At 38.3% G+C, this 21,941-nt stretch overlaps 1 protein-coding gene across 1 annotated transcript in view; it reads left to right on the forward strand.

The window, feature by feature from the left end:
• The window catches only part of atp1a2a (ATPase Na+/K+ transporting subunit alpha 2a), a 52,045-nt gene extending 30,493 nt beyond the window's left edge, over nucleotides 1-21,552 (forward strand). The window contains 9 exon segments of the mRNA XM_077615535.1: nucleotides 1,575-1,743; nucleotides 3,261-3,409; nucleotides 10,448-10,571; nucleotides 14,708-14,853; nucleotides 14,936-14,965; nucleotides 14,968-15,072; nucleotides 15,425-15,528; nucleotides 15,641-15,732; nucleotides 21,430-21,552. Of these exon segments, the coding sequence (XP_077471661.1) occupies nucleotides 1,575-1,743; nucleotides 3,261-3,409; nucleotides 10,448-10,571; nucleotides 14,708-14,853; nucleotides 14,936-14,965; nucleotides 14,968-15,072; nucleotides 15,425-15,528; nucleotides 15,641-15,732; nucleotides 21,430-21,473 (963 nt within the window). The 3' untranslated portion in view covers nucleotides 21,474-21,552.
• Nucleotides 21,553-21,941: the final 389 nt, after the last annotated feature.

Below are 21,941 nucleotides of genomic sequence, written 5' to 3' on the forward strand. Positions count from 1 at the left end.
CTCCTGACAAATTAAACCAAATGTGAGGGAAGAAACATTTTTTTCATAGTAAATAAAACCTTGAAAAAATGCTATTTAAGAAAAAAAATGGAATTTGAATGTCTTTAAAATGATATCCTTCAGACAGTGACTGCTAATATATGCACTTCAAAAAATCCTGACATGCTGTGTTCATTGACTATAAATTTGAATTGACAATACATCACTAAACACGTGGAAGAACACAAAACTTGGAATGATGATGAAAGCACAAAGTAGTATGTGACTTCACCGGAAAATATAAATGTCACATGGGCATAATCCGTAGTGCTTCCTCTGGCGGGACAAGTTCCGCAGCCGCCTCTTGAGGCTCCTCCTGCGGCACAGGTCGCCGAGACTGATCTCCTCTCCCCTTGACAGATATATCCGTCAACTCAAATCCCTATGTTCCCTTCCATGTTCACAGTGTTGAATAGATTAATTCATTTATTATCTGTACCTCTTAGTCTCACAAGGGTCATGTTTTGTTAAATTAACGGCTGTGAAAATCTGACTGGGAAAAATGCGAAGTTTGAGAATGTCCAATAGTGACAGAAAGTAACTTGGATTATTTTATTTTTGGTACATTATAATGTAAATCAGCAGGTGTTGTGTAAATCAGGGCTAAAAAATGAACCATGTTGTTAATGTTGTAACTCAATATGTAGACTCACTTCATCACAATTTATTGCATTTTTGTTGCAATCAACGAAAAAGAAAAGACGTGAAAAGTGAAAAGAAATAATTTCATGACTCATAATCTCCACAATAATAACTCATAATGTTTACTTCTGGCCTACAATGATGGTCTGCTACATGTTTTCATATTCCTGGACCCAATAATGAAGGCAACCTTGAATGATAAACGCTTGCATGATTAATAAAAACCCCACAGTGTGATTGATGGATTAAAAATCTAATCTAATATTTACATACAGTCTCTTTCTCACCAATTTTCACAAGTTAAGAGCCTGTCGATAAGAAATGGACTTGGTGTGTGTGCATGTGTTAAGGAGCCCGACCAACGTCGTCTTTGGAAAGCATGTGGCTGCATACCATTACTATATCAATTGAATACAAGCACGCAAGTGTTTGTGCGTTGAATATAAGTGTGTCTGTTGACGTTTGTGATTAATGTACTTTAATGTTTGGACTGGACATTGCGAATGAAAACAACTGTGGGTGTGTGTCTGTGTGAGAACCATTTCGAGTCCTTCTTTGATTGTGAACGTGTGTATGTATACAGGGCTTTGATGGATAGCTGGTTGAACATAATTGTGTGTATGTGTGATATTTTAATGTATTCATGTGACGCTGTGTGCGGGCACACTTGAGGTCAGACTCCAATTTCCCTCTGGACTTCCTCTCACTGTGCCCACTGAATGATTACGGCTCTATTCCATTCCTCATTTAATCTCCTCCGGGACGCTCTTGAAAAGATGTTATTAAATGGAAAGTGCGGTTTAAATCACGCCACTTATCTCACTCTTCTTGACACGTTTTCCAACGACTGTAGGGGCGGGGGTAGGGGGTGGGGTTGTGTTGGGGGGTCACAGGGAGACATCGTGGCTGTGACAGGCGATGGTGTCAACGACTCACCGGCCCTAAAGAAGGTTGACATTGGTGTCGCCATGGGGATCGCCGGCTCCGACGTGTCCAAGCAGGCGGCTGACATGATCCTGTTAGATGACAACTTTGCCTCCATTTTCATGGGTGTGGAGGAAGGTGAGTGTTGAACAAAGATGAAAGGTAACATATGGAGAAGGCTTTTATTGCATATTTTCATGGAAAAAAGGAATATGAATTTCTCACATTAATGACAAATTCTATATGTAGGAATGGGCATAATAGGATATGTGAAAAACTCTTACAGCCACTTTTAGTTTGAAAAATTTAGCCGAAGAAACACGTTTCTTTGATCAACGCAGAACTAGATGGGCAGGTTTATTATCCCAGGACTTAGAAAAAAAGCCTCAAGAGTCCACGCTTAAAATTGAATCGGAAGCCGGCTATTTTGCTTTGAAGCAGTTATTTTGGACTCTGTCACATTCACTTGAAAGTCAGAAAAATGTGCCTCCCACACAAGTTTCACTGATTGACACGAACTTTGGTGTACCTATGTAGCTATGAATCTTCGGGATCAAAGGATGAAATGTCATTTTTTTTTGGCTGCCATATTTGACAATAAAGGTCCAATACATTTGAACTTGGAGGGTTCACTCCTAATTGTGCATGTTGATTTGAAGCAGTCATTCAGTAGCACCCCTTTGAAGGTTTTAAAATACTAGTCTGCCACACTCGTGTCACACAGAATATTCATACCTGTCAACCTCTGCCGATAACTGCCCTTATAAATGATTATGATTCCCCTTACAAACCCCCAAAAAACCTTACAAACACCGTACGTACGGTGTTTGTAAGGTTTTTGGGGGGTTTGTACGGTGTTTGTAAGGTTTTTTTGGGGTTTGTAAGGGGAATCATAATCATTTATAAGGGCAGTTATCGGCAGAGGTTGACAGGTATGAGTATTACAAAACTGGGTGAAGACATTGATCATAATAGGATGCCCGACAATGGCTAAAAGTCATTGAAATATATTGTTTTAATTATCAATGACAGATAAGACATGCTAAATAGATCAACATGTTAGTTCAGAAGTGTTCATCACTCCAGTCCTTCAAATTAATGGGTACCCAACAAGTAGTGCAGCACTCAGTTTCAAAAAGGTACACTTCGGTACGAGACAGACAGCTGATGCCAAATTGTAAAGAATCCTAGCCTACACCATAGTTTGTGGGTGTTCCTTTTGACACCAACTTCACGTATCTACAATAAATATGTGTGGGGGAGATGCATGTACTGACTGAATTTGCAATTGCATTGAGGTTTTCCTAAAGTCGCAATAGCGAAACATTCTCCTATATATGTAAAAGATCCCAGATGGCTCGGGGATGTCTTGCATGAGCACAGAGCTTGCATATTTATGATCAGACCTCGCACACAGAGGGGACTTTATGCAAACAACAATATAAAGAGCTTTGAAAGGAAAAGGGGGCTGAGACTTTCCACAGGAGACTGGCGTTTAATCTAAAGTGGCGGCAGTGGTGGCTAATAAAGTCACTCACTCTGGAGGCAGACGCCGTGCATTTTAAATTTACTTTGAGTCACCGACACCGGGAAAGGAGAAATCCAGACTTAATTACAAGGAATGTTATCCTACGCTGATTTCTTTATCGCTGCAGGGCGGCTAATTTTCGACGATCTGAAGAAATCAATCGCGTACACGCTGACCAGCAACATCCCTGAGATATCACCATTCTTGCTCTTCATCATCGCCAGCGTTCCACTTCCGCTGGGAACAGTCCTCTGCATCGACTTGGGCACGGACATGGTGAGTGCCACGAACTGGAGTACATCATCAGAATATCAATGAAACCACACGAGGTAGAGAGACCATTCACTGTCGGCCCTTCCAGATCAAAATGATTGCTATCAAAGACTCTGAAACACAATCATTCAATGTAAGCCTTCAAAGAGAATATCTCATGAATCGTACCATGACAAAAATATCCACCCAGGTTTTGGTGATTGCCTAACTGGGAAACAATTTAAAAAAAAATCACCTACTTAATGGCAAATCTGTTGTGTTGCTATAATGGTTGACATCTATCTCAGATGAACTACTGCCAACAAATAGAAAGCTGAGAACAATGACACTGACAAGACCAACGTGGGTACACAATTAAAAACCCTAGTCAGCACAAGAGAAGTGATGCATGCTGAACAGGTTTAATAAACTCAAATTCCAGATATTCATTCATATCCTCACAAGGGTCATGGGAGTTGCTGGAGCCTATCCCAGCTAACTACGGGCACCAGGCGGGGGACACCGCGAATCGGTGACCAACCAATCACAGGGAACAAGGAGACGGACAACCATTCACGCTCAGACTCATACTCAGGGGCAATTTAGAGTGTTGAACCAGCCTACCCTCCATGCTTTGGGATGAGGGAGGAAGCCGGAGTACCTGGAGAAAACCCCTCCCAAGCCCTACGAAAACATGCAAACTCCACTCTTTACCCCAGAACTGTGAGTTCGACACGCAACCCACTTGCCTCCAAAATCCAGCCATGTTTCATGCAGATACACCCATTCTGTAAATTGTCAAAACGGGCCTGTCACTGGTAAAACGTTTGCTTTTGCACTATGAAAGGGTTTGACATCTCTGAACCAGAATCACACCCTAATGAATGACAGCAAATTCTTTGTAACTCCCTTCTTTTCTTTGCTGGAGATGGCAAGTGGCTTTTGGTCCATCTCTTGCGACGCTACACGGGAAGCACAAAAGAGGGAGAGTGAAATGTTCTAATGGTGAGCGCTGCATGTCAAGCGCTCACTTTGTTCCCACTGTCAGTAATGTACTCCGGCGCAGAGCCCACTGCTAATCTGTCCCCCTGACAGACAGCAGTTTGTTCTTTTTTTCCCCTTTACCTTCTGGCAGCTCATATTCCAATCGGTTCAATAAGACCCCACTGTTTCAGTACAGATTGACCTGAATCCTTGTTACTGCTAATTGTGCCAGTTTCTTATTCCCCATTGATAGGTATATTCTACTCATCAAATACATTTTACAACAAAGTACAAATGATTATCTGTGACAATACCAATAACATTGGTGTCAACTTTGGGGAAAAAATGAGGTAAACAAATCCTTACTAACCTTAAAAGACCAAAGTTGACAAGTGGGATTTAAAAAGAAGTTGGCCTATAATGTTCCATTTTGCATACCTAACTATTGTTCTGACACCCGTTTCTCTAATGCACACAATATTTCAACGCCTGAACAGGAAGTTACTTGGTTTGAACCAGACTTTTAGCAGTCAGTTGAACTCCTGCACTATTGGTAGAGAAATTAGGCCACTAATACTCTTCTCACTGGTCAATATAAAATTGGACGGACATGTCATACTTAACAGAAAGCACAAAAATGTTGAAACTCTTGGAATACAAAAGAAAAATTGGCCTCTGGCACCTGTTTTGGTAATCTACATTATATTTTGCGGGCATATCGGTAATAACACCAACACTAAAATTACAGTCTATACATGAAATACCACTGATATCAAGATGAATACACTATGAAAAGTAAAAAAAGATATCGCCATTAAAGGTCGAGAAAGTAGGGCTAGTCATTGATCTTTTTTTTCATCAATTGTAATAAAAAAGGTATTATTGGAAAGCTTAGTTATTGATAAATATTGTTTCGCCCATGGACACAATTGAGTTGAATGTGTGTTCTTCCTTACTTGGATCTGGTTTAGCTGCAGCCCTCTGTGCGGTGGGCGTCAGAATTTGGCATGTGGGCATTTTTTAAACTATCCCCAAATTTGCCAAAATAAACAACAAAGTAAAGTGTGAATCAAGGTTCTCTCACATTTTTGCATGTTCTAATGTGGGGTTTTGTTGAGCGAAAAAATATTAGTAAACCTCAAATGAATGACCTGCCACTTAAAGTTGACCAGCCCTAAAAATGGGAAAACAGATCAAATTATTTGAATCACTTCTTTGTTTGTTAAAAATTGAAAACAAAGCAAAGCACTAATGGAGAGTTTCTTTCCGTGTTTGTGGACAGTCAATCACTTGCGTTTTCACGAACGCATTCTCTCTTGCCAGTGCATGGAAATATACACATTGCTATTAAAATGTCATGTTGGAATTCGACCAGTAAGTTGTCCAAGCAGTTCGGAAAATGGATGAATGAATGAAGACAGGTAACTCATTACAACTATCATATTATATTTCAAGAAATGCCAGTATTATGATTTCTATTGCATTTTGGAAGCAATTACAAATTATCCCGTCTTAGTTGACCTTCCTAGTTTCTCCCAGCAGGACGTTTTGTTCTTGTTGATCAATATTTGCTCGGCTTTCCTGAGATCAAAGTCCCTGTGTGACTGGAGAGAATTTGAGAAGCAGCTAAATTGTGTTTTGCATTAAAAAGAAAACAAGAAAATAAAAAAATAACACATCTTCAAAGTAACACATCGGTGAGAAGCGCTGGCGGTGCGGAACAGCTGGACGTCGGCTTTGAAGAGGAGAAGATATTTTGAAAATTGTACGAATCGAGGCAGACAGGTTATATTTGGTGAGGGGCTGTTTATCAGACGAATGTGGGGGTTCAATAGCCACACCTTTACTTTTAGGCCGGAAAATGTGGCTGAGAGAGAAAAACCCAGCCGGTCAGAATGGATTTTTATTGAAGTGCTATGATGTAATCAAAATATATATTATAAAACACTAATAAAAATGGTAATAGCCTGACTTTATAGAGAGACTCCAAGATAGCAATAGCTCCAGGGAGTGATTATATTCTATATATAAGTGAGTGTATTTCTGTATTCATATGACTGAACGTATGCTCCGGAGAACAGATGGTGTTTTAGGAGTGTTTGCAAACTCGGGGAAGATTCGAACGTGCATCATAGATTTTATTTATAGACTTCCAGAGGGTAGAGAGTTTTAGTTAACTTCCAACTTGAGAAGTACCAATATGTTGCTTAAAAAGTATCAAATATATTGTGCTAAAAAATAGACCAAAAGTTTTAAAATACAGACGCTCCCCTACTTACGAACGAGTTAGGTTCCGAGCGATTGTTCATAAGTTGAACTTGTTTGTAAGTTGATTCAGTGCTATATTTTGTATTATAATTTATGTTTAAGGCCTATATAAGTATATTGAAGGTTTATATAAGTGCATTTGTATGTTTAAGGCTTGTATAAGTACCGTAATTACTCGAATATAACACGCAGGTTTTTGCAAAATAATTAATTCCAATAGTTGGGGGTGCGTGTTATAATCAAAAACTAATTTTTTTTTTTTTTTTTTTTTTTTTTTTTTGTGTCTTGTTACATGGCCCTTAGCCTGGTGCTTTTTCTTGCCAAATAAATTGAATTGAAATTGAATTGAATAAAATAAATTACAAATTTTCGATCGAAAAAAGCATTGTCAAACTCACTTTGACGCACGGATTTTACGTCATCTCGTAGAGCCGACGCACGGATTTTACGTCATCTCATGAAGCCGAGACCACCACTGCCCCCCTCTAGCCTCGTACCCGTCTCAGTTCACCCTCTCTCAGTTCAGTGTTATAATCAATAACTAAAATAAATTACACATTTTCGATCGAAAAAAGCATTGTCAAACTCACTTTGACGCACGGATTTTACGTCATCTCGTAAAGCCAATCGGATGATGTGTTGTGGGAGGAAGAGGAAGTGGATGAAGGAAGCGTGGACGTTGATAGGATTCTCAACGAAGAGATGTATGAGAGGACAGACAAAGAGAGAGAGGAACTTTTCATTTGAAGGATTCTAATGAATAAATTTGTTTGAACAAAACAATCGTGAAACGAAGAAAAAAAGGTAAGATTTCTGATTTTCGTCCGCGGGAAATTTTAGGTGCGCACTATATTCGAGTACTGCGTTTTTCCAGATTTTTTTGGCCCAAAGTTATACCTGCGTGTTATTTTCGAGTGCGCGTTATATTCGAGTAATTACGGTAACACTCATTGGTTTGTACTAAAAAACATTTAATAAAATGGAGAGAATATGTACAGTACTGTATAGAGAGAGAGAGATTCATGTATTAGAAACTGGCCGAAAGAAGCGATCTAACGACGATTGCACAGTTTTCTTCTTTTTTTCATCATAAATGATGCGTTAGCACTGTATGGCAACATTAAATTGATTTGCAAACTTTGTGCAACGTTCAATATTTGGGTCCTGCTGCTCGTTCTTTCTGTTTATAAATGGTACTGACAGTCGAACGATTCAAGTTGTATGCCCGTGCAACGCTCACCACTCTCACGCGCATCAAGCTTCGTTATTATTGCCACTCGTTTCAAATGAAATGGCTTGCCTCTTCCTTGCACCTCCCTCACTAGAAGCCTTTCGCTTTTCACCAACCATATTGAATAACGGCTGCACGAGATATTTCATGATAAAAATGAAAAAGGTTCTTTGCGCACTGAAGATACGTCACGCACTTACGCAACTTACGCACTGCAACGAAATGGGCAGAGGAAGGTGGATGCTGGGTGAGCTGAGCGCTCACAGCGCCATGCGTCGGTATTAGCGGCGGAAAGAAGCACTACTCGGAAAAAGGCGCGCAATACAAAATCGAACTTACGAACATTTTTCGACATAAACGCAATTTGCAGACATGTTCGTATGTACCGTTGTTCGTAAGTCGTATGTTCGTAAGTAGGGGAGCGTCTGTATTGTTTAGTGTTTTTCCCTCATAGGATGGCAAGCAAAATGCTGTTTAACACAAATATTTCTAATGAGTGTCATAAAACTGTCATAGTCAAACTTTATTTTTTGTAACAGGGACTTTCACTTAAACTATTACCCTGAAAAATATTATGAAAATGATTCGAGGCTTTTCTATTCCTGATGATAGCTCTTTTAACATTCCACAAAAAGTTCCGGAATTTGGACTAGCATTTTTGACATATATCAGCTAAATAAAGTTTCAAGTATTTTTTGGCTAACAAAAATGAAAAACTCAAGGGAGGAAAAAGCAAAAGCAAATAATCATCATAAGTGATGCCAGTTGGAACGCCGAAATTTTGTAGTTGAAATCTTGGTTGAAAACTGTTATACAACCTACAACATCTCTCAAAAAATAAATGAATAAATAAAATAAGCAAAAATAGGTATTTTTAGTCTTCTCTCTGATTGCATTAGAAACAATAACAGTTTGGTACCACTCCCAAACTTATAATATTTTTTTCTTTGAAATAATTGCCTGGATACATACTTAAGTAGGTATTCCGCTCTACGCGAAAACATGTGCGCACTGAAAATAGCGAATTGAGGGGACTTGTGCCAGGTTGTTAGCAGTTTGTCAACAGCTTTCCGATCAACGCTGCAGGGGTGTGACGGCTCTGCCAAGCTTCGCCAGTGACATGCAACATCTTCGGATGTTATTTTTAGCCTGTCTTGGCAAGATGCTAATCAAAGTCTGTGTGAGAGTGTGTTTGGGCGTGACATCCCACATTTCAAAGTAAAAAGGCACATCCACAAGGCATGCAGTGAAAGCATCATACTTCAATGTCCATTTCTGTTTCTTTGGCATTTGAATTGCTCAATCAACTTTTTATTTATGCCCATTTATTCCATTAAACACAATTATAATGATTATTAATCATGCATTGTATTTACAAAAAAATAATCTCAAAGAAAGGATTTTAATGCAATTAAGAGTAGTGGTAATTGGGCTTTAGGAAGTACGTATTAGTTTTTCATGTTTTCAAGTGGCCCACTCTCAAATGAGAAGAAGAAAATCTTCTTAAAGAGAAAATTTTACAGCATTGACGTTTGGGTACTGCCATCGTTCATCAAAGTGGATTTGTCACTCATCCTTTTGTGTCCGCCTTAAATACACTTTAAGGCCGGATATTCTTGCCTACCATCAAAAATATTGTGTGCTAACACCAGCACAATATTAGTTTTTGCAGATGCCTTTCTCAACCTGATAATGGAGTGAAAGGAAGACTAGGCTATAATATGAAGTTTTCTGAATTTGAAACCATTTTTTTTTTATAATGGTAACATAATGTTAAATCACTTTTTTCTTGTATTTTTTCTCTTTCTTGCATATTTTTTTATAGGATTTAATATGAAAAGCAGAAATATCAATGCTTACAGTCAATTATAAAATGTACATGTTTTGATTATTTGAAATGGCAAAAAACTAAAATAATGTTAAGAAACAATTTGACTAAATTAATATGTTAAGACTATTCTGTATGAATTAGAAAATGATTTTAATGACTAAATATGTTATTTATTTACAATTATATAATTACTCAAATCATTTAATTTTAAGTTTCTTAATAATACTCTGTGCAATGAATTGAAAACTACTAACTAATAAAAAATATAATGAATTTATTTGTAAAAATGAATTAATGAATTATTTTATGGTTAGGTTACATATTCCATATTTTTATATTATATTTATAGTGAATTAATTTACCAATTCACTTGCTTAATAAATTGAATCTATAGGGTTAAATGCTTACATAAAAGCTCTTTTTTTAATTTTAATATTTATAATGGGTTTATTAGTCAGCCATTTACGCAAATTGGTCTCAAAAACTCAATTGACACGCTAATGTATGTACTATTTTTTTTATTTTGAATGTTTCATTGTAATACTTACAATATTGAATAGCTAATTGTTCATTAGAAATGGATAGGTACAATTTTTATTTCACCAACAAAGGGTTTAAAATGAATGAATAGGATAATAAATAAATGTATTTTTTATTTTCTCAAAATATTTTGTATGACAACAAATACTCACACTAGTCTCAAGAACGGTGGTAAGCCCTGTTTAAGGCTCTTGTTTTTTTGCTCCAGGTGCCTGCCATCTCATTGGCCTATGAGATGGCAGAGAGTGATATCATGAAGCGCCAGCCTAGGAATCCCAAAACAGACAAGCTGGTAAACGAGGGTCTCACCAGCATGGCCTACGGGCAGATAGGTGCGTACGAGTTGCCGCTGTCAATCAGTCAAAATCATGAGCCAACAACAATCGTTTCATTGATACATTTTCAGAATTCACATGATTAAGAGGTCGTTAATGTCTTGTAATTTTTTATATTAAAAAACGTAATTCATGATGATAAAGATGCTCTAAGGCAAGGGTGTCAGACTCGGGTTGGTTCGCGGGCCGCTTTAACCTCAACTTGATTTCACGTGGGCCGGACCATTTTAGATATAATATTTAGATATTTTTTTAATAAATGGATTAAAATAACTGGATTAAAAGCCCTGAATATTCTGTTTTTTTATAGATCTAAAACAATGTTTATTTTAGCTTTTTTTTAAATATGTTGTTAGATTTTACAGAATGATTTTTGAACTAAAAACACAGAAAAAAATGATTAAAAAATTACAATTATTGATTTAAAAGGGGGAAAATCAGGATTTTTAATACACATCTATACTCTTCATTTTAATTTGATCCTAAAACAGAAAGTCGGCACTCATTATTTACTTTCCCGGGCCACACAAAAATGATGCGGCGGACCAGATTTGGCCCCCAGGCCGCCACTTTGACACATGTGCTCTAAGGGGATTTTGATGATTTTCATCTAACATGGAATCAGTTTGAAAATAAGTGGTGAAAACATAGGGAGTAACTGGTTGATTTTTGACATCTATGTTTTAGGCGGGTTTCAACTCATTGTTGACATTTTGAACTCAGTGACAATAGTCTGTGGTTCTGACAAAGACTAAAAACTGTTTCTCAGATTTGGTATTCAAAGTCACATGATTGTGGAATCGTGACCCAGTTGAAAGATTTGTTTGAATGGTGCCATTAACAGTACTCAAAATTGAACAATTTTTCGACCAAAGATTTAAATAAGGCTTCACTCTTCTATTTATTTTTTTAGCTATTTAATTTTGCCCGATTCACATTTTGAAAGGTACCATTGAATCTTTCATCCTTAACTGATTCGTGAATCTAGTGCTATTTTTCCCCCTCAGCCAAATGCGGAAATTAAAAAAGAGCGTTTGTAATCCATTCCCATGTCTCTCAGCCAATGCAAATATCAATAAGAAGTTCAATCACAAATACATATGAAATATCTTTGATTCTTGTTCAATCGTAATACTGGTTGTTCCAATTGGGTGTTGTATGTAAGATTCTGAGTGTATTACCAGTAATTAGTGTGACTAACGCTTTAACATCACAAAATGAACTACGTAAAGCTCTGTGTAAATTTCAGATGCACCGTAGGTATTCATCCTATGTCAATGTGAAGATGGATCAATGCCACACCCTCAATAAACTTCTTAACAATCAAACATGCTGAAATTGATCTTCCCTGTTGACATTTACAGCAAATTGAGCATGGCGAATTCGAGCGTATCCCACTTAATCTTGGTCATATGTACCCTAGTCGCAGCCTCTCTCCCTTCTCCAAGGATGCCTTTTATCTGTTTTCTGGCTTGATATACAGCAGAGAGCGCAGGACGACGAGCAAAATCAAAGGCTGGCGACATTTCACAGGCTTTTTTAAATGGGTCAAAAGATGACAGGGCGCCACTGGATGGCGTTCAGTTCATTGGTTGATGGCAGGCGAACGATCTCGCAGAACAATATTCCACCGTATCTTCCAGAATCGTTAAAAGACACCGACGTAAAACAAGAATTGCACATAGTGGACTCGCAGGGAGACTTTCAAACCACGTCATGTTAGCTAGTCTTGAAATTAAGTGATTATTGGCATTTTGTTACTTCCCTCATTTGTCCTAAGATTACTTATAATCAATTATTGCAATTATCTGGTATGGATGCCCAAATAAGGAAGGATTCCCTCATTGGCTGCCAGGGATGACGGTGGATGTCTAATCCAATTGAATTGGAAGGCTAGTTTGCTGTCAAGGAGTTAAAAAGCCTTAAAATGGAAAATGATAGTCAGCAGGGTCATATGTGATGACAACGTGGATCAATGAGTATAACACAGTTGAGAGTGAACCAACAAGATAAATGCTGGCCTCCGTGTTCAATACAATTAATGAGTTGTGGACAATAAGCAGCGGAAACAGTCAGCAACTATAACGAGATCGATAACTACAAGACATACTATACTGGCATTTGTTTTCGAATGAAACCAGCAAGAATACACCCCAATGTTCTGCCTTACAAGAATAAATTCTGAAAAAAAAAGCTTCAAGATTAGTCTGCAGAGTTCCATAATGGCCTAGGAAATACTCTATGTATTCTGTCGAGTCATACTATTGACAAATGAAGTTCAGTTTTCAAGACTTTTGAAGATTCGAAATGGGTTGAGTGAAATCAGTTGATTACACTCTGTTATTTTCAATTTCCTCGCTTTTAATCAAAGCAACGCCTGCGGATTCCTTTTTTTTTCATAAAAAAGAGCAGAATTTCTATTTCGTGCTCACTCACTCTCACGGACGGATGCTACGGCCCACTCCATTGCCAGCGGTGCCACCACAAAATTACTTTGGTGAAGCGCGTCTGCCAAATGATGACATGAAAATGCATCATTGCACAATGATGGGCAGAGGATTCGCTCATTTTATTGGTTGTAGATCAACAATCCAATGCCTAAATCTGTAAATCTTACTTCACTGGTTTGTTTGCAGGTCCAATAGTACCGTGTGCGGTCGATTGGTCGCCGGTCTTTTGGTCGCTGTCTTTATGTTGCCGGTCTTTTGGTCGCGGTCTTTTGGTCACGGTCTTTTGGTTGCCCGGACCGCGAAAACGGGCGACCAGAAAACGGGCGACCAAAAGACCGGCGACCAAAAGACCGGCGACCCAAAGACCGATGAGCAAAAGACCGGCGACAAAACAAGGTAAAACAACACGGTCTACGCATCAATAAAAGCCAACAATGGCCATGAGCAGTTTCACTGAGCCGACGTGTGAGTGTACAAGAGTTTGTATGTACATGCGTTGTCCCTTTTAAGAAGCTACGTCAGTCAGGGTCTTAAGTTCTCCAACAAAAAACAATAAAAGTCCGGGAAATTTGGAGCTTTTCTTTAGCCTAATAATTACTAGGGCATTAAGTATGACTAAATAGTAATTTGCAGTTTGTATTTAGGGAATTTGAGCAACAATTTAAATGGTAATTATCAGTTACTTTCCGGGCGACCAAAAGACCGGCGACCAATCGACCGTGTACCCAATAGTACAGTGGTATTGCCTCATACCGAGTTGTTGCTAATGTGGTTTCACTTTGAGTTCATGTCACATTATTAGAAACAGTTGCATGCAACTGAAAACTGGTGTATTTCAACAGCTATACAGCACTTAAAATTGAAAACTATTTTAATAAAGGCAAAACTTTAAAGCCTTATTGTGACATTTTCAAACTACTCTTACACTTTCTTTTTCATTCATTCATTTTCTTAAATCGCTTATCCTCACAATAGTCACGGTGGAGCTTGAGGCTATCCCACCCATGCAATAAAATACTTTAAAAAAAGGTTTATATAGCTTTAATGAATGAAACTAAAAATATATATTTTTACATTTTATTTTAAATATAACATTGTTTATATGAATATATTATATATTAAGTCACATGTGTCAAAGTGGCGGCCTGTGGGCCAAATCTGGCCCGCCGCATCATACTGTGTGGCCCACCCGGGAAAGTAAATCATGAGTGCCGATTTTCTGTTTTAGGATCAAATTAAAATGAAGATTATATATGTTTATTAAAAATTTCCTGATTTCCCCCCCTTTTAAATCAATAATTGTAATTTTTTAATCTATTTTTTATGTTTTTAGTTCAAAAATCATTTTTAAAAATCTAAAAATATATTTAAAAAGCTAAAATAAACATTGTTTTAGATCTATAAAAAACTGAATATTCAGGGATTTTAATCCAGTTCTTTTAATCCATTTATTAAAAAAAGATCTAAATATTATATCTAAAATGGTCCGGCCCACGTGAAATCAAGTTGACGTTAAAGCGGCCCGCGAACCAACCCGAGTCTGACACCCCTGTATTAAGTAAAATATAAATAAATATAATATAAGTAAATAAGCAAAAGTGAAATGATCATTTACACTGGGAAAAAAATGCTTGCTTTTTTACCACATAAGCAACCGTTTTTCCATCCATTGTTTGACGGCAGGTATGATCCAAGCTATTGCTGCCTTTTTCACCTATTTTGTCATCTTGGGAGAAAATGGCTTCTTGCCCATGACAGTAATTGGCATCCGCATCGCCTGGGACGACCGCATGGTAAACGACATAAAGGACTCCTACGGGCAGCAGTGGGTGAGAACCACTCATACAAAAAGACCGTATTATGTATAAAAAATGTATGACTGCCTTCACTGTGGTCTCTGCCCCCCTTCAGACATATGAGGAACGCAAAATTGTGGAGTTCACGTTTCTTTGACAGCTTTCTTCGACAGCATTGTTGTGATGCAGTGGGCTGACCTTATTATTTGCAAGACCAGGAGAAACTCTCTTTACCGATTGACATAGAATTTGATTGAAATATCTATTGAGACCCTAATACCAATCTTCGCAGCTCAATGGTATATCGATGTACATTTCTATAATGTCAAGATGAATGAAAACATGTCACGACCCTTGCCTCGGATTTAAAGCTGCTATAAGGTAATTTTGCAGATTTATTTTCAAATAGTGCATGAAATTTGTTTGAAAAAAAGTGCTGACAAAAACGAGAGTTCTGATTTTCTGAGTTATGGTCATAAATCCTTTTCTGATTTAAGACAACTCCAATGTTTATGGTGGCCTACGGTACATTGTTTGACTAAATTGTATAGGAACATTCTACTTGAAGTATGGATTCATTCCTGCCATGTTTTTTTCCATTAACAGGAACAGGATCCTGATATTTGACCTGTTTATAGAGACAGTTTTGGCCGCATTCCTCTCCTACTGACCTGGAATGGATGTGGCCATGCGCATGTATCCTCTGACATAGGCTCCCCGATTGAATATATATGCCCAACTTTCAGTATACTTTTGACATGTATCATCTTTGTCATTGCTGACTTGAAATACTCCTCTTCTTCGTCATTCTCTTACTCAGGATTGGGTGGTGGTTCTGCGCCTTTCCATAAAGTCTTCTCATCTTCGTCTACGATGAAATTCGTAAATTAATTCTCCGAAGGAACCCTGGAGGTAAGCATGGTTATTAGCAAGAGAGAACGAGATTAAACGCTTTGCCGACCTCTTTGTCTTGTTCATAAATCGGCAGAAGAGTAAATTGCTTTGGACTCGCGTGTCGAGAGCAGCGAGTGCCAATTTTCCTCCGAGAGCATTTTCACAGCGTCTCCTATCCTAGGTCAACCCTGTGATTTTCATCAGAATTGTCTCAGAAAATAAACAAACTGACGCATCAAGAGATATTAGCAAGCAATCACTTGTCCCCTTTGAAATTGCTCCATTTTTGTTGTTCTTTTTTTAATTCAGCCCCCGAGCCAGTTTCACATAGCAACGTGAAATTTAGTAGGCATGTCTATCAGAAGTAGACACAAAAAATTATCTCAAAGTCTTGCCTGAAAACACATTTTGACTATAATTGGCCAATATAGCCTCATTTTGGCTGTTATTCCAGTATAAACTCTTCTGAGACATTATAGTCACAGCTATCCTGAAGAAAGAGTAAACAGATGCACACATGAGTGAGAAATTTTCTCATTTCAATGTCCATCATGAGCGCATCTACAAATAGATCCAAAATAGCTATGGCCCAAATGGCAACAGAAGTCTATCATTTTAGTTTGAATGAACCATTTCTAGTAGTCCTTTTAAAGATGATCTTTTCTTAAGGATCCATGGCCAAAAAGATAAAGTAAGCCGTTTATATGAAGTGGCAATATTCTGGCCATTTGGGATGTTTCCAGGGTCATTCTAAAGCAGAGTGGCCTGAGAATCTATTGTTGCTTGAAGAATTCTCAAACGCTCACGTTCGAAAAGACCCAGAGAATTGCGCTTTTAATTTTAAAGTAAAAATATTGTCCATTTCTTGGGTTTCTTAATAGATGAATATAACTCAGATGACCAAAATGTTTATTTGATAATTAGGTCAAACATTAGTAGTCTCACAAAAATCAAGTGCTGCCTGTTTTGGGCTTGGAAGTAATGGGTAGACACACATAAATGTCACAAAAAGATGCGGACATTTTGTTTAAAAAAAAAGGCCTTTTTATGGAAAAAGGATACTTTTTGGCATTACACGTGTTTTGACGGGTGATGTTAAATTCAGAACATTGCATTTGGGGGACCACCTGATGGTGTAGAGCACATGTGTCAAAGTGGCGGCCCAGGGGCCAAATCTGGCCCGCCGCATCATTTTGTGGGGCCCGGGAAAGTAAATCATGAGTGCCGACTTTCTGTTTTAGGATCAAATTAAAATGAACAGTATAGATGTATATTACATTTCCTGATTTTCCCCATTTTAAATCAATAATTGTAATTTTTTAATCAATTTTTCTGTGTTTTTAGTTCAAAAATCCTTTTGTAAAATCTAAAAATATATTTGAAAAAAGCTAAAATAAACATTGGTTTTAGATCTATAAAAACTGAACATTCAGGGTTTTTAATCCAGTTCTTTTAATCCATTTATAAAAAGTATCTTAGTTTATCTAAAATGATCCGGCCCACATGAAATCGAGTTGACGTTAACTCGGTTCGCGAACCAACCCGAGTCTGACACCCCTGGTGTAGAGGTTCACTCGCCTGACTTAGGTGTGGACAGGCGCAGGCTCGATTCCTGCTGGTGGCGGTATGGTTGTGAGTGCAAATGGTCATCTGTATTTCTGTGTGCCCTATGGCTGACAGGCGACCAGTCTAGGGTGTAGTCTGCCTTTCGCCTGAAGTCAGCTGGGATAGGCTCCAGCAACCCCCGCAACTCTTACGACGATGCGCGGTATGGAAGAGGAATGAATGCATTTGGGCGACCATGGTCGTGAAGTTTGTTGACACGGAACCGTCACCAAAATAAGACTCCTTGCATACGGTTGAGCATGTTAATGCAGCCGAAATTCACGGAACATCATTTCTCTTGCATCAAAAGCACAAGGCAAACAGTAATCAGTTCAAACGCTGCAGCGCCCACAATGTTGCATGATGGGAGAATATTATTCAGCACTCAGACACGCTTGTTTTTGGTGCGGGGCCGGCCGGGGCTGCCCTCATAAATAAAATATGGGCTTTCATAATAACTCTCGAGTGACAATATTTGTGGTGATATCAATACAAAGCGAAAATGCTGGCGATCCAACTTGCAAGGGAAACAAAATCAAATGACAGAATTTGCATGGCTATAAAAATAAGAAGAGGTGATGCCATTGCTTGCAAGCACTTTTCAGACCGTAAATACCAAAATAGCTGATGTCTGTGTCACGAATAATCATCTGTGAGGTCCTTTTCAGTAGTACTCACCGGCACTCAATTCAGAATAGATCAAAGTAGTTTTCGCCTATCTTTGCATGATGCTCTATTATCATAAAATGATTAGGTTTTATTGTCATGACTATTCGCTCTGAATGCTATTTATTTTTAAAACTGCTTGTAAAATTTGCAAAGGCTTTGTAGTCTTCTGCAGGTATGTTCATCTGATAAAAATCTGCATTGAAACCTGGCTCTGCCATTTTTTGTTTGAAGCCAACATTTTAGGCCCCTTTTGCTCATTTCCAAGTGCCCCTTAAAATTTAACCCCTTCAATTTTTATCTAATTTTAATCATATGTAATGGACACATGGGTCATGCTAAACAGTGCATATTTTAAGTTTTGAGAATGCGTATGCTGCAGAGTATGCTGCAAAATTTGATGACACAACATAACACTCATAATGCCTCCGGGAATTCTTTTATATAATTCAACCCTAAAGTTAGCTTGACTCAGCAACGTAATTTTTGATGGGCTTATCACTCACGAGTAAAAACATCTCAACGAGCCAAAAAACACATGGGAAGCCTTCCATTTGCATTTAAAACAGCCACATGGAGATAATTTGGAGCATTTCTAGGTGCCAATTTATGATGAAAGTTTCTACGAGACTTTGCCTGAATGCTACCAAATTCAAACCAATTACACCAAACAGATGGATGTAGCTGAATTGCCCAACATTTTATCTTTTATCACATCTTTTATAATTTTATATCAGCAATGCAGTGACAAATTTGGTGACTTGTAATAAAACTCCAGACGAAGTTTTGTAAAACTCAAACTGTTGAACCCTTTCTCTTTGGATCATGACATTTAGTAGATTTGAACATCCGACCAACAAAACAGTCTCAAAATGTTACATTAAACAATGGTTTCATTTTGTTTTTATAGTGTGATTACACATTGAAAGCTCCAAAACTAATATCTCAACTCCACAAGGCAGACAGACCAAACATAGAGTCGATCTCCGCTTGCGGGTTTGATGCAATCGAATTCTTATTGCAGTTGAAAAAAACACACAAACCTCGCAATGACTTGACCGACGCTTGCCTGCTGGCCGTGTTTACGTACTAATCCTGCCCTGCTACGGGAAACAGATTACGCTTGTCAACAGCATGAGGAGCAAAATAACAAGAGAGGAAATTACGTGGCGCCTGATGAAGAGTTACGAAGATGCTCGACAATGGATCAAAATTTGTAAGGCCATTGACGGCACGGGTCACAATAACAATTGATGGTGACAGTTAATCTTCTCTGTTAATGCGTGTGTCACGGCCGGCTGATCGGCGCGTCTGGAGAATTACGAGCCGATTCATTTGCAGAAACAAAAAACGCCGCCTGTGAATACCAAAGAGGATATGAAAGCTTTTTTTTTACGCTTTTGTTTTGATGCCAACCCTGACTCCTCTGTGTTTCTTGTCTTTTAGGGTGGGTGGGGTAGGAGACATACTATTAACATTCACAAGGCATCAGCGTCAAAGCCAAAGAGTGCACGTGCACGTCTGTATGTGTTTATCTGTCACTAACAATGTTTGCATGGAATCAGATGACAAATATGATTAGCCTGAAATATTGATATGATAATAAACCCTGAAAAATTGGTTTTGGATTATCCCTGTACAAAAAATTCATGAAGCTCTGTATAAACTGGCATGCATTTAATATATCATTGTCTGTTTGTTTCGGGATTGGTCACAAAATAAAACATTTATGGATAAAAAGGCTTATTCTTTTTAAAATGTGAAACAGGATTTGGTTTAACTGAAACTAAGATATGCTTGAAAATATTTTTTTTTCTAGCAGACTTCTATAATCCCCCCGGGATGTCGGAATTCAGGTATCAGAGAATTTACCTGCATATTTCAAGAAATAAAAACAGTCTGAAGAATACAGGGAGAGTGCAGAATTTGCATTTTATCATTTTATCATCAAGATCTTGGTGTTAAATAGCACCCGCCAAACACAGAAAAGAACTGCATTTAATTCATTCATTCATTTTCCGTCCCACTCTTCCTCACAACGGTCGTGAGATCGTGGAGCCTATCCCAGCCACCTATAGTCAGTAGGTGGGGGAAACCCTGAATTGGATGCCAACAAATCGTAAGGCACAAGGGGATGAACAACCATTGATGCCCACACTTATACCTAGGGACAATTTAGAGTGGGCAACTAACCTACCACACATGTTTTCGGCAAGTGGGAGGAAATCGGAGCACTCGGAGAAAGCATACTTTGGCACGGGCAGAACATGCAAATTCCATACAGCAAGGATGTTACCCACCGGGGATTGAACCCTTAACCTCAGAATTGTGAATTCAGGATGACGATAGTTGACTGGGATCAATTCCAGGACCCCCTTGTCACCCTTGAGAGGATAAGCGGTATCGAATGAATGAATTGCTTTCACCAATCCTGGCTAGAAAATAAGACTTAATTTTATTGTTAAAACCGTGTCAAAAACATATACATTACTTAATGTATTTTTCTTATTTTATTGTCACTGAATAAGTAATGAGCATCATACAGTCATATGATAATGTTTACTCATATCATTTTTTTCCGAATCAAAATGTCATTTTTCTAAATGTTTGGACCAGCCGCTTAATTTTGATTTCTCCAAAAATTATAGACTGAGTAACATTTCAGAAATTGAAAATACGTTTGTTGGAGTAATTGAAGTTATATAATATGGATCAAAATAAAATTCCACAATCGTGAGTAGCTAAAAGGTGGTGGATTGCATGTTATGTTTTTCTGAATCTCCAGGGAACAGTGACCACATGGGGCCCTCAACAGCTTTCAAATGACTTGAATGAAAAGATTTTTCAACTTGATGGTTTAAGCAAAGGCTACACAAAGCTATTGCTGACATTTTGACATTTCAGCTGTCAGTTTTCACTGTGGGGAACATATTGATACGCGAAATAGCACAGACTGACTTTCTCTATAGGCTAGAAGTGACATGCCAAGAAAAAACTCATGTGTCTCCGCAAAGGTTGATGTGAATCATCAAAGACAACCAAAGAACTACAATGTCAGTTTGCTGCTGGTGGTGTCACTGTGAGTTGTTCAAAAGCATATTTTGATAAGCTAGTTTCATTTTTGGAAAAAGGTCCCTGCTGAATAAAAGATTGAGTTATTTGGTAATAACAAGGAGGGTTGAAGTCCACTATTATCTATTAAGTGGAGTTCAAACCTCCACATGTTGACAATAATCTTTAACAAACAGTCACAACATTTAAGTTACGCTAGGGCTAGATATCACAACAATAGATGACCCACAGCCATGCTCAAAATCTGCTGCTGTGTGAATATTGTTGAGATGATCTGGAGCGCGCTTCCGACTGTGCAGTCCATGGTCGGCAACAAACTTAACTAAAAATGAAATGTGTTCATTCATCTTCCATGACTCCCATCTTCAAAAGGGTTGCAGGGGTTGCTGGAGCCTAACCCAGCTGTCTTCAGGTGAAAGGCAGACTACACCCTAGACTGGTCGCCAGTCAGCCATAGGGTACGCCGAGAGACAAAGGACCATTCGCCCTCCCAATCATACCGCTAACAGCAGGAATTGAGCCCGCGCTTGCCCGCACCGAAGTCAGGCGAATCAACCTCTACACCACGAGGATGCCTAGGAAATGTGTTGCAGGGAGAAAAGGTCCAAATGTAAATCTATACATACTTATAAAAACACATTGACTCTTTTGGTAAAAGGAAGATTTACTGAATATTAATAGTTTTTTTCTGTTGCGGTGCCCACATTTTTGGACGTATTTAATTGTGATTTAATGCATAAAACTCCATAGGCTGCTAACCACCTTAGTCACTTTGTACCTACTTATTTATCTCATCTCATCTCATCTCATTTTCTGAACTGTTTTAATCTCACTAGGGTTGCTGGGGGTGCTGGAGCCTATCCCAGCTGACTTCGGGCCAGAAG

This window comes from Stigmatopora argus, chromosome 12 (genome assembly GCF_051989625.1).
Source record: "Stigmatopora argus isolate UIUO_Sarg chromosome 12, RoL_Sarg_1.0, whole genome shotgun sequence".
In the NCBI taxonomy this organism is placed as follows: domain Eukaryota; kingdom Metazoa; phylum Chordata; class Actinopteri; order Syngnathiformes; family Syngnathidae; genus Stigmatopora; species Stigmatopora argus.